This window comes from Canis lupus, chromosome 22 (genome assembly GCF_011100685.1).
Source record: "Canis lupus familiaris isolate Mischka breed German Shepherd chromosome 22, alternate assembly UU_Cfam_GSD_1.0, whole genome shotgun sequence".
Classification (NCBI taxonomy): domain Eukaryota; kingdom Metazoa; phylum Chordata; class Mammalia; order Carnivora; family Canidae; genus Canis; species Canis lupus.
The window spans coordinates 16,331,947-16,344,837 of NC_049243.1; the positions used below are offsets into that span (position 1 = coordinate 16,331,947).

The 12,891-nt window shown below is 34.2% G+C and overlaps 1 protein-coding gene across 6 annotated transcripts in view; it reads left to right on the forward strand.

The window, feature by feature from the left end:
- The window catches only part of TDRD3 (tudor domain containing 3), a 122,415-nt gene that overhangs the window by 67,546 nt on the left and 41,978 nt on the right, over positions 1-12,891 (forward strand). For all 6 annotated transcript variants that reach the window (XM_038569701.1, XM_038569704.1, XM_038569705.1 and 3 more), the window contains one exon: positions 8,193-8,353. In XM_038569701.1, the coding sequence (XP_038425629.1) occupies positions 8,280-8,353 (74 nt within the window). In that variant the 5' untranslated portion in view covers positions 8,193-8,279. The remainder of the gene's footprint in view (positions 1-8,192; positions 8,354-12,891) is intronic.

Below are 12,891 nucleotides of genomic sequence, written 5' to 3' on the forward strand. Positions count from 1 at the left end.
GGGGACATATTTAAAATCTTAGGATAAGAGAGTGTATGTGTGTGTAGGTATATATATACACCTACCCACACACACATATTCAGCATTATTATGTCTATTTGGAAAATTCCAAGAAATTTTAAAAACCTACTTTATTGTACAAACTATAAGAAATAGAGCTTGACAAAATCTTGACTGATAATAATACATGGAAGATAAGTACAGTGGACATTTGTGATTCCTAGAACCAGAGTTCTCTTCCTGTGTATATGGGAATGTAGTGGAGAAGTCATATGGTGGAGAAGAAAATGCTGGATGCATTTTTCCCAGCCTCCTTTGCAGCAATGCCATGCATATGTACCGCAGCTCTGCTAGTCAGCTGTAGCTGCTATTGACTTGGGCTAGTCACTCAAATAAGCAGGAACTGTGGTGAATGCTCTCTGCTAGTAGTAGAAGCTACAGCAAGATTGAGTTTATAGGGTATTAGCAGTTGAGGGCCTGTGAGACTGATGGTACAAGATGTACAGCTAGACACTTGCAGTGTGCTGGATCCAGCTTGTTATAGCTCCTGAATGCTAATTGTCAGCATGTCTTCCTAGTTTAGAGTTAGTAACTTATTGGTAATTGAAATCAGCCATGGAAGTTGACATGCTACAAATATTAAGGCTTCTTCTCTCCTCTCCCCATCTAAGAACTGTTTTACCAACACACCATGGCCATCAAACCAGTTCTATGGTTTGATTATGAGTGTTTTTCCCTCACTGTGTAGGTGGCAGTTCTAGTTCTAATTCTCCTAATACCTCTGTGAACTACCTAATGTCTTTAATTTCAAAATATCATGTAAACAATTTTAATGTAATATTTGAGACATACAAATTTATATATTTTAAAGCTTAATAATGAAGTGAGTACCTGTGAAGCCTTGGCCTGATATAAGAACTAGAACATTACAATACTACTCTGCCTACCTCCATGTCTAGCTCTTCCCTCCTCCCACACCAAAACATGATTGCTGTGAATTTAGAGTTTAACTTTACTTTTAAAACTATTTTACATATATAGTTATTTCTAAACAATACATAGTTTTGTTTTTAAGTTTTAAAAATGTTCACACATTGCCTGTTGTAATTTGCTTATCATTTAGGGTTCTATATCTAATATGTGTGCATGTGGCATGTACCTATTATTAATTTGTTTTCTCTTTCATATAATATTAAACTGTTTAAATATACCTCAGTTTACTTACTCATTCTCCTACTGATGGATATTTTAAGTGCTTTTCTTTTTCTTTTATTTTTATAATAGATGCACTATTTCTAGGAATAAATTTGTATATGTTTCCTGATGCATTTTGTAAGAGTTTCTCTGGGGAAATAGCCAGGGATTGAATTGTTACATGCTAGAGCTAAGCCAGTGTTCAACTTTATAAGATTATGCCAAATTATTTTTCAAAGTAGTTGTACCAAATTTATATCATTTGTATTCAGTAGTACACGCGAGGTACCACTGATCTATATCATTTGTGGCACTTGAAATGATCACGTTTTTCTAATCTTGTGGTTGTAAGATATGTTATTCTTCTTTAGGCTATTCTGTCCCTGCCCATCCCCACACACATATAAATTTTAGAATCAAATGATCAAGTTTCTAAAAATTTGTTGGAGTTTTGATTGAAATTGCAATGAATTTACAGGTCAGCTTAAAGACCATTGATATGCTTATGATATCATATTTACCAGTGAAATGCTAATAAGCTGCCTCTATGAAGAGAAGAAAAAAGCTCTGATATGTAGCATTTCCTACCTTTTGTAGCAAAAGTATTACTACATGGCTGATTATAAGCTACACCATGAAATCACTGATGCTGGAATTGGAAAGAAATGTGTACAGTAGGTTCTTGTGAACTGGTATGAGCTGCCTCTAGCACATTTCTAGATATATCTCTTCATTTATTTGGTTTTTCCATAGTTTTATAATTTATTAAAGGCATATAGGTCTTGTATCTTTTGTAAGCTTTATTCCTGGAGTATTTTATTTTTATTGCTATAAATGGTGTTTTAAAAAAATTACTAATTTTTCTCTCTGGTAACTGTATATTGATCTTAAATTCTTCTACCTGTTACTTATTATTCTTAATGTTATATCTATAGTCTTTTATGTTTTCTTTATTAATTTGCTTTTTGTTGACATTTCGCATGAGTGGAATCATACCATATGTACTGTCTTGTATCTGGCTTCTTTAACTTAGTGTAATGTTTTTGAGGTTAATGTGTCAGTAGTTTGTTTCTGTTTATTGCTGAGTTGTTTTCCATTGTATGGATATACCACTTTTTCTTTTCATTCACCAATTGATAGGCATTTAGACTGCTCTGCATAGTTCTCTTTTACTTTTCCACTGCTGATGAAAGTATGTTGATATTTTTATTAATATTCTCTCTTAAATCACTGATTGGCATCTTTACTCTCTCCTGCTTGATTGGTCCTATTCAGTATCAGTTTCATTAGTTTTTGCAAAGAACCAGCACAAGTCTTTGCTTATTATCTTATAGTCTACTTTTGATAATTCTAAAATCTCTAGACCTTAGAGACTTACATTAAAATTTTTTTTTTATTTATGATTCTCATGCTTTGTGGCTTCTTTGTGAGTCTCTTGATGTTTTCTTGTGATTTGATCTTTCTTGATCTTTCTATATGGGAATCCTGGGCACCTGAATCAGCAGTGCTTTGTTCAAAAAGGATACGTGGAGCTAGTGGGGGTGCTACTAACTTACATTGAGTTGAGGGTTTGGCTAAGATCATTTTTGTTACTTTTACACTAGCCCAAAGTCAAGGCTCTCTCAATTGTAGTGTTGTTACTGCCAGAAGCGCACATAGATCTTCTCTGGAGGAAAATGTCCACCAAATTGAGATTTAGCATAGATGCTTGAATGGATGATGTGAGGAATGCTCTGAAATTTCTAACATTGTATAGATAGTTGTCTTTCATTCTAGTTTTTTTGAGTCTGATATTATCCTTATAATGGTACAGGGTGTGACAAATCATACTTTTTTTTCCTGTGATCTTTTCCTGCCCTATCCTCATTTTTGTTAAAATTTTCTTAAAATGATATTAAGAGTTGTTTTGACAGGCAAAAAAGTAGGATAAGAAAGAGAGCATCATAAATGCTTGTCCTTCAGGCTTTTAAAGTAGCTAAAGCAGGACCACTGTTTCTTCTTCCAAGACAGCTTTCTGGAATCATTTGTCCTGTTGGCTTGGATCCTAAGATAGAGATGTGAATAGTCTAATCAAAAACTTCTCTAGATATAAGTGAATGAAAAATGAACCCTGGGAAATCTTAAATAAGCCACTGGAAATGCTTTGAAAATAGTGATAAAGAATGAAATGAATTATGATTTTAAGTAAGAAGACTGGAGGATGAAACTTTTTATTCTGTTAATTTTAACCCACTTTGCAATAATATTGGAAAATTGATCAGAATTTAATCTGACTCATAGATTCCTTCATAATTAATATATTTGTAGGTCCTGTGTCTAAGTTTGATGGAGAATCTGTGCTTATGATGTTAGGTATCAATGGTGGAAATTTATTTCTCAAGGAAATTGATAAGATTATTTAAAAATGGCTACCAGATATTTCACAGTAAGAATCATAGACTCTCAAAAAAAAAAAAAAAAAAAAAAAAAGAATCATAGACTCTCTAAATTTAGATTCTTTCTAGAGTCCTAAAGAAAAAAATCTCAGTTTTCCAGGTGTGATCATACAATAAACAACTAGTTCCATGTCATTCAGCCATCTCCATGTCATTGGAGAGTCTGATTAATAAACAGGAGTGTTACTTAATATCAATAAAGTAATAAACTAATAGAGCCATTTAAATCTGGTATTCCAAAACAGTTTCTATGACTGCTTAGGAGTTCACACGAGAGAGGTGTCCATCGTCCTAAGCAGAAGAAGGAATGAAGCCTGAATGAATTGTTTTGGCCTCAGATAATATTTCTGGCAGATACTTGGTATCATTTATTATGATGAGAAATCTTTACCTGGAGAGACAATAATGAATTTTTTTTTTACCTATTTAAACTTTTTACAGTAATTTCTTTTACTTGTCCCCTATTACTCATGCAAAAAAGAAAATCAGACATTAAAGAAATGTTAGGCAGAGTGCCTAGGTGGCTCATTCGGTTAAGTCTAACTTGATTTTGGCTCCAGTCATAATTTCACGGTCATGAGATAGGCCCCTATCTATGGGTGGAGCCTGCTTAAGATTCTCTCTTTCCCTTTGGCTCCCTCCCCAAAGAAGGAGAAATCTTGGGTAAAGATTAATCTTTGTTTTTTATTATTTAAAATTTATATATTTTTTTAGTTTGGGGTTGCTGTTGACACTAGTTGGACACAGATTTTGAGGTTAATTCACATTCAGTATTGTGGATGCCTTAAGATGATTTTATTTATTATTTTTTAATGATTTATTTATTTGAGAGAGAGAGAGAAAGGGAATGCATGAGTAGGGGCAGAGACAGAGGGAGAGGGAGAGGGGAAATCAGATTCCCTGCTGAGCATGGAACTCCAACTCTGGCTCCATCTCATGACCCTGAGATCATGACCTGAGCCAAAATCGAGTCTCGGATGCTCAATCGATTGAATTACCCAAGTGCCCCATCTTTAGATGATTTTAGATTCAGAGTGTAAAGTTAGGATTTATAATCTTAGAACTGTAGCATTTTATTCTACAAATTGTGTTTTACTTAGACCCCATACCTCTGTATTTTTTTTCTACAGAGTATAATAAACTGAATTCTATGAACATAATAATAGAAATATCATTATACATGTGGGCTTACAGAACATTTCTGAATTGTGGGATCACTAATATTAAGGCCTGATGATTCACACTGAGAAGTGACTATGACAAGATTGTATAATTTAGGAGTTTCTAAGAAGAGCCTAATAAACAGTACCTCCTTTTCCACTTTGCTTTTGAATCAATTGAGAAGTAAAGTGTGGGAGATGTGGGCCAAAATATCAACTTTATCATGAATGAAAATTTCTTTGAAGGATGTGGTTTAGTGGGAGAGCCAAATGGACCCACTGAACCACAGGCCAGGTAGACATACACTCCTTTGTGGTCGTGTCAGTCCCGTGCAGAACCTGAATAAGTAGTTCATACCTCAGGGATCCTGGCTAGATCTCAGGAAGAAGAAGGGTGAGGCTGAGCTCAGTGTATACAATATATTCTTCCCAATCAGATAGGTCATTCCATGAGTGGGTGTATTAGTTTCCCAAGGTTCCTGTAACAAATTACTGCAAACTTGGTGGCATGAAACACGGAAATGTATTCTCTCACTGTTCTGTAGGCCAGAAGTCTAAAATCGATGTGTCAGCAGGTTTGGTTCCTTTTGGGGGCTCTTAGGGAAAATCTGTTTTATGGCTCTCTCCTAGCTTCTGGTAGCTGTGGGCAGTCTTTGACATTCTTGCCCTATAGATGTGAAACTCCAATTTTTGCCCCCATCTCCACATGGCCTCTCTAGCCTGCATCTCTCTGTGTTTATTTATACGTGTGTTTATTTCCCTTTATCTTACAAGTTCACTCATCATTGGATTTCTATCCCATCCTAATTCAGGATGATCTCATCTTTAGATCCTAACCTCAGTTATGTATGCAAAGTCCCTTTTCCCAAATAAGGTTACTTTACAGGTTCCAGGTAGATGTATCTTTTTGAGGGGCCACTATTCAATCCACTAAAAGAGCTAGAGAGACCAGGAGTTGGAGTAATTAAGTAAGTGAACTTGTTGCTTATTAGGAAATATTAGGAGCCAGGGGCAGGTGTTATTTCCTAGCATTCTCTAGCTTTTGTTCCTATGGTCAGCTAGGATGTAGGAGATCAGCAAAATGGTTGTATTCCCACCCTGTGTTTTTGTCATCGATATTATCTTCAATTTATGTTTCTTTGGTAGAAACTTAAAGCTACTTGTCTATTTTATGAGCATTAATTGTTAAAACTAGGTAATATATTCTATATATCCATTTAACTGCACACAAATAAAAGGCAGTTTGTTACAACACATTGGAAGCGGGCAGCCCGGGTGGCTCAGCGGTTTAGTGCCGCCTTCAGCCCAGGGCGTGATCCTGGAGACCTGGGATCGAGTCCCACTTCGGGCTCCCTGCATGGAGCCTGCTTCTCCCTCTGCCTGTGTCTCTGCCTCTGCCTCTGTGTCTCTTATGAGTAAATAAATAAAATCTTAAAACACACACACACACACACACACACACACATTGGAAGCAAATAAAATCACCAAAAGTGTCCTGTCAACCCTCATGGGTTGTAGAACTCCCCAATTCCATAAAGATACATTGTGATCTGTATGTCAAATGACTGAGTTAGGATGCCCTTCTCATGCTGGATAAGAAATACTAGGAAAGTTTAATTTCTTTATCAGGAATTAAACAGAAGCAAGAGTTTCCCTCTCATGGTTCAATGGATGCACTCTCCTTAGCATGCTTGAGTCTCACTTTGGAACACATGGATTTAGATCATCAATTGTCTAATAGAACTTTTTGTAGTGATATAGATAATTTATATCTGTTTTGTCCAGATACGGAACATTTGAAATATGAAATATGGCTAATGTTAAGAGTTGAATTTTTAGTTTAATTTTAATTAATTTAAATATAAATTTAATAGTTGCATATGGTTGGTGGGTCATATTGAACACTGCAAGCTGAATATTCATCCATGTTGAAGCTAAAAATATTAGTAAAATAAAGAGAATGATAAACATAATAACTGTAACCTTCCAGTGGTTTCATTTAAATGTCCTTGGATCACCTGGGTGGCTCCGCGGTTTTAAGCGAGTCTGCTTTGGCTCAGGGTGTGATCCTGGAGTTCCGGGATCAAGTCCCCCATCAGGCTCCCTGCAGGGAGCTTGCTTCTCTCTCTGTCTATGTCTCTGCCTCTCTCTTTCTGTGTCTCTCATGAATAAATAAATACAAATCTTAAAAATAATAATAATAACTTAAATGTCCTTATTTTAAGGGAATTAACAAAGCAAAAGAAATAGTTCATCCTGAATTAGCAGCTTATCTATATTTGTTAAAGGTTTTGACTTGTTTTAACTTGGAATTTTTTTTGTAACTGAATTTTAGGTGGAAATTTTAGTCTCTTTTTTTCTAATTATATTCTTTAGGACTAAATTTATAACAAAATTATTCCTTTATAGGCAAAATATTGGTAAATATGCAGTAGCAGATTTGTTAACTTGGGACATGCTCACTCAAGGGATTAAGTGTAAATGTCAATCATTTTATATTTTTCTTTGCTGAAAATATAAATTACATTCATGTGAACAGAAAAATTTTATTTAGGACTGTGTCACAGAAAAATAGCCCCTTTCTTCCTTTGTAGGTATGATACTACTTAGAGATAAAATATTTTATAATGTGGAAAATATCACTTTATGTTATTTTTCAGCCATGTAAGCAGATTTTACCAGCATTTCCCAATTATATCATAGATATTTTATTATATAAAAATTTTAATAGCTGGTTAGTCCATCATTTTAATTTTTGTCTTTGATTGAAATGTGGCTGGAGAGAGTGTTTCTTTTCCTTAGTGCCAGGCATGTAGTACAGCATTAGATTTAAATTTACTTGAAAAGATAATGTGAAAATAAATCAAGTACAGCTCACACTTCTTGAACTTTATATGGTTTAAATTTTGGAGTATTGTATTCTTCATTAATACCAGAAGAGGGTGTACTTTAAACTTGATGTTTTTAAACAGGAAACATTCCTTCCAACTGGTGCTGTAAAGTTGATGTCCCTTAAAAAATTACCGAGTTCTTTAATTCCAGATTGCCCCTTAATGTACATGGAGAAGATGGGGAGGGCATGTATGTGAATAATTTAGAGCATATAACACTAAAAACATTTATTAATATACCTTTAATCCAGAAATATAACTTTGTTTTCTTTAACTTTTCCCATTACTTTATGAAAATGCATTCAGAATTAATGAATTCAGGACATGCTTTAGAAGTTTTATCTTTAAATCCCCCCAAACTCTGACATATGTTACATAATTTCATTTTTGACCTTATTTAATTGAAATTATTATAAATCACAAAGTATGACCATTAAGAAAGAGAGAAACACAATAAATGAAAAACAAACCCATGGCTGGAAAGTAATATTTATTCCCTTGTGTTTTGACAGCTTGAAGGTCCATGTGTTTTGCAAATTCAGAAAATTCGCAATGTTGCTGCACCAAAGGACAATGAAGAATCTCAGGCTGCACCGAGAATGCTGCGTTTGCAGATGACTGATGGGCACATAAGTTGCACAGCTGTGGAATTTAGTTATATGTCAAAAATAAGGTGATTGACACTTTATTTAGTATATTTGTTACAGAGTGTGAAGGTGCTATTCAAAATGAATTTTACGAATTTTAGAAAGAACTGTTAAGTGCATGTTACAATTTTTCAGAAGAAATTCAAGAGTTTATATTTCTACTTTATCTATATAGGAAAATAAGAATGGGATTACTCTTTCCTTAAGTGTTAATTATTAAAAAAAAATCCGAGATGTTTTTGTATGAAAAGTAATCATTTCTGTTTTTGCAATACATTTTAGGTCACTCAAAAATTTCCCAAACAAACACATTCTCTGAATATGTTACAATTTCTTCTTTGACAGCTGTGTCTATCACATAGAAAAGTTTTATAGACAAATGAGTTTTCTTAGGAAATGAAGAAGATATCAGAGATATCATTCCACTTTCTTAGAGGACAAGGAACTCCCTAACAATTTTCTGAATTCTTCTTTTGACTATTTTTATAAGAAGTTTTTATTTTTATTTGCATAAATTTGATGTGTAACATTGCATAAGTTTAAATTGTACAGCATTGTACTTTGATACCCTTATATATTATGATCCCTAATGTAACAGTATTTATCACATTATAAATAATACAATACCGTCATTGTGTTTATTATACTGTATATTAGATCTCTATAGTTTATATACTACTCATTATAAATTTGTGCCCTTAAACACCTTTAATCTCATCCCTCTATACCATTCCATGGTATCCACCGTTTTATTCTCTTCTTACAGGTTTAATTTACTTGGATTCCACATATAAATGATATCATATAGTCTTTATCTGAATTATCTTGCTTAGCATAATATGTTTAAGGTCCATTCATGTTGTTGCAAATGGCAGGATATTTTCCTTTCTCATGCTGAATAATATTCCATTGTGTATATGTACCATATCTTTTTTTTAAATCTATTCATTCGAGTTGTTTCCATATCTTGGTTACTGTGAATAATGTTGCAGTAAACAGGGGAGTGTGTGTTTCTGGTCAGAATCCTGTTTTCATTTCCTTTGGTATACACTCAGAAGTAGAATTGCTGGATTATATGGTAGGTCTATTTTTAATTTTTTGAGGAATCTTCATATTGTTTTCCATAGTGGTTGGGCCAGTTTACATTTCCACCAAGAACGTATGAGTTCCCTTTTCGCTACATCCTCACCAACATGTTATCTTTTGTGTTCTTAATGATAACCATTCTTAGAGGTGTGGGGTGATAGCTCATGTGCTTTTAATTTGCATTTCCCTGATGAGTAGTAATGTTAGACAGCTTTCACCTGCCTTTTGATCATTTTGCAGTTCTCTTTGGAAAAATGTCTGTTTAGTTCTCATTTTTAAATCGGACTGTTTTTTGTTAGGTTCACCGAGTTCTTTATTTCTTTTGGATATTAAATAACCCCTTATCCAAAATATGATTTGCAAAAACTATTTTCCATTCTGTGCATTGTCTCTTTATTTTTTGTGTGATACAGAAGCTTTTGAGTTTGATGCAGTCCCATTTGTTGATTTTTGTTTTATTGTTATATTCTTGGTGTCATGTCCAAAAAACCATTGCCAAGACCAGTACTGATAAGCTTCTTCCCTATGTCTTATTCTAGGAGCTTTAGGGTAGCAGGTTTTATACGTAAGTCCTTGATCCATTTCAAGTTAATTTTTGTGAGTATTGGGAGACAGGTCCAACTTCACTCTTCTGTATGTGTTTCTATGAGAGGCTTTTAGAGTCATTCCTATTGGAATGGAAAAAAGCAATGAGAAGGAAAGAGAAATGTTCCCTTTTTCCTCAGTGCCCGTTCAGTTTGAGCAATTTTCCAAGGTGGGAATTTTCATTGGACATTTGTAATGTCGTTTTATATTTCTTACATGTGCTGCTCTGGGTCCTTTGAGCTTTTTCACTTAATGTAAACTCCTAGACTGTATTTCTCTCCTTAGCGAGCATTTAACAAGTGTTTAGCATCCACTGTGTTCCAGCCCTTTTATCCAGTGCTGGAGGTACAAAGGTAAACAAAACAAAACAAAAAACAGTTTAGATTTTGCCCCCAAGTAACTATCTGCTAATGAGGTAGGCAGATAGGCATACAAGTTATGATGAATGTATCAACTAAAAGAATTAGGAGTCTAGAAAATTAACTACTAGGAGGAGGCTGGAATGAGACCTAAAATATGAATAGGTGTTTTGAGAAAGGTGAGAGGTGGAATAGCACATGCAGAGACAGAGTCCTGAAAACAACTGATTGAAAAGTTCCATTTGGAAGAGCTTAGGTGATTTGAGATGGTGGTATATAGGAAGAAATGTGGTAGGTTGAGGCATTCTATGACATGCTCAATAGTTTTCCTTTTTTTTTTTTCTTCCTTCAACCTGTTATCTGCCTCTGATAAAGGAATTTCCTTCTGTAGAGGATAGGTTTGTCTAAAATACTGACTTTCATATAAAAAGCAGGTTTTGTTGATTTTGTGATTATGTTGTCTTTTTTTTTTTTTTTTTTTTTTTTAAATAGGCTGCATGCCCACCATGGAGCAGAGTGTGAGGCTTGAACTCAAAATCCTGAGATCAAGACCTGAGCTGAGATCAGGAGTCAGATGCTTAACCAACCCAGGTGTCCCTGTTGCCTTTTAGAAGAATAGAAAGGTTTCTACTTTTGTGGAGAAAGACTCCCTCTCCTCCTTTGGCAAATTCAGTCAGACTCCCTACAAAGGAGTTCACAAATGACTCAAAGACTTGGCATGTAATAGCCCCTTCTCTGATTTTACTGCTGTGTATTTCTCTGAGCTAAATGAAAACACAAGATCGTCTACAAAGGAGGATCCCTTGTGTTGTTCACTGTCTTCTTTTGTTGAGTTTATTGCAGTTTGATGATTGAAAAAAAAAAAACACTGCTTGCTCATTGACTTATCATTGAAGTAGCATGTCTGCTTTTGTTGCTATAAGAGCAACAGCCTGCAGAACTGTTCTTACATGTGAACATTTGGGAGACTTTTATCTTAGTTGGTGTTTGTCTTAGAAGCAAAGTAAGATTGGTTAGTGGTTATCTTAGAAGCAAAGTAGAATAACTCACTGGAGAGGATACGGCAGGCCCTGGTACGAACTGTGTTGCCTTCAGTGGACACTGCATTTCTCTTTGGTGCTTTTTTCAACTCTTCTGTCCTACTTCTCAAGTGGCCTTAACTTTAAACACCTTCTTCTCATTGTTTTTGTGTTTATTTGTCTGGTTATAGCTTTTTAAAAGTTGCATTGAATAGAAAGTAGAGGCACTTTGGGGTGCCAATAAAAGTAGTAATTATATCAAAATATGCTCTCTGAATAAAAGTTAGTTAGGGCCCTGAAGGTGATGTATTAAAAATTATATTAAAATTTTAGTACCTATTTATCCTTTTGTGGGAATAGAACTATCATTTAATTTGGTGAGTGGGACTTTTTATCAATTATCCGAATGAAGTTGTAAGCACATCTTCAAATAACTTGGCAACTTTTTCCTCTTAACCTATTAGGGAGAGGTTTGAGAAAGGTACAGTCATTTTATACGAAATTAGTTTATCATTTGTTTTCAGATTAGCTTTTAGTTTTAAAGTTATATTATCACAACTTAAATGTCCCTGTAATTTGCATGTTTTTAAAGTTCTTTTTTTTTAAAGTTCTTATGTAGTTTCTTTTATTGCTAATTTATGTTTCTACATTTTCATTGTTTTTTCTAATTTTACCAATTTGTAAGAAATTGTTGGCTAAAAATGATTTTGAAGAATAAGTTTTATGTAAATGATACAATTCAGTTATTATAGTACTTTCTTTAAAGAGTATAGTATCCTATACTTTATTTTAATCCCTAAATGTTGATATAAAAATCTGGATCTGCTAATTGCCTGAAATTGGGAAAAACTTCACTTAGTGTAACCATATTCAAGTATTGCTGATACTGAAGTCTGATAAATATTGTCCTTAGTTATTTACTACCACAGAGCTTTCTCCTTAAGGGTTAGGTTAGGCAAGGCTATTCATAACCATTTGTTCTGTAAGTTACATGGGATGGCAAAGCTTGGGATCCTCAGAATAGTTTTCACCAGATAATGTCTTACTCTCTATGAGATTTTTGAGACTTTAAAAACAAGTGTATTCTATTTCTTCTTGTTAATAACTGCTTTACAACCATCTTTCTTCAAAATAGACCAATGATATCACCACTTGCACTGATTTTGCTGTTGCATATATCAGCACATGGTGAATATCCTGAGGTTTAAAAATGTGAACAACGTGAAGCCATTTCAGCCTGATTTTCTAATTTGTCCTAAGTGTTTGAGAATATCTTTTCTCCTGTTTAGAGTACTTTATCCCTTGCTGCGTGTGCACAGAGATGGGGCAGGACTCTGTGCTTTTACTTTAGAATAAATCTCAGTAATGAAATGGATTCCTTCCCATGTTTATTTTACCAAACAGTAAGTAGAAGGATAAATATTTTGTCTCTGGTTTTTGTAAAAGGGGTCATAGGTTAATTAACATTTGCCCTAAATCTGATAATATTTAGTTGCCTATAACAGGTTCTTTTAA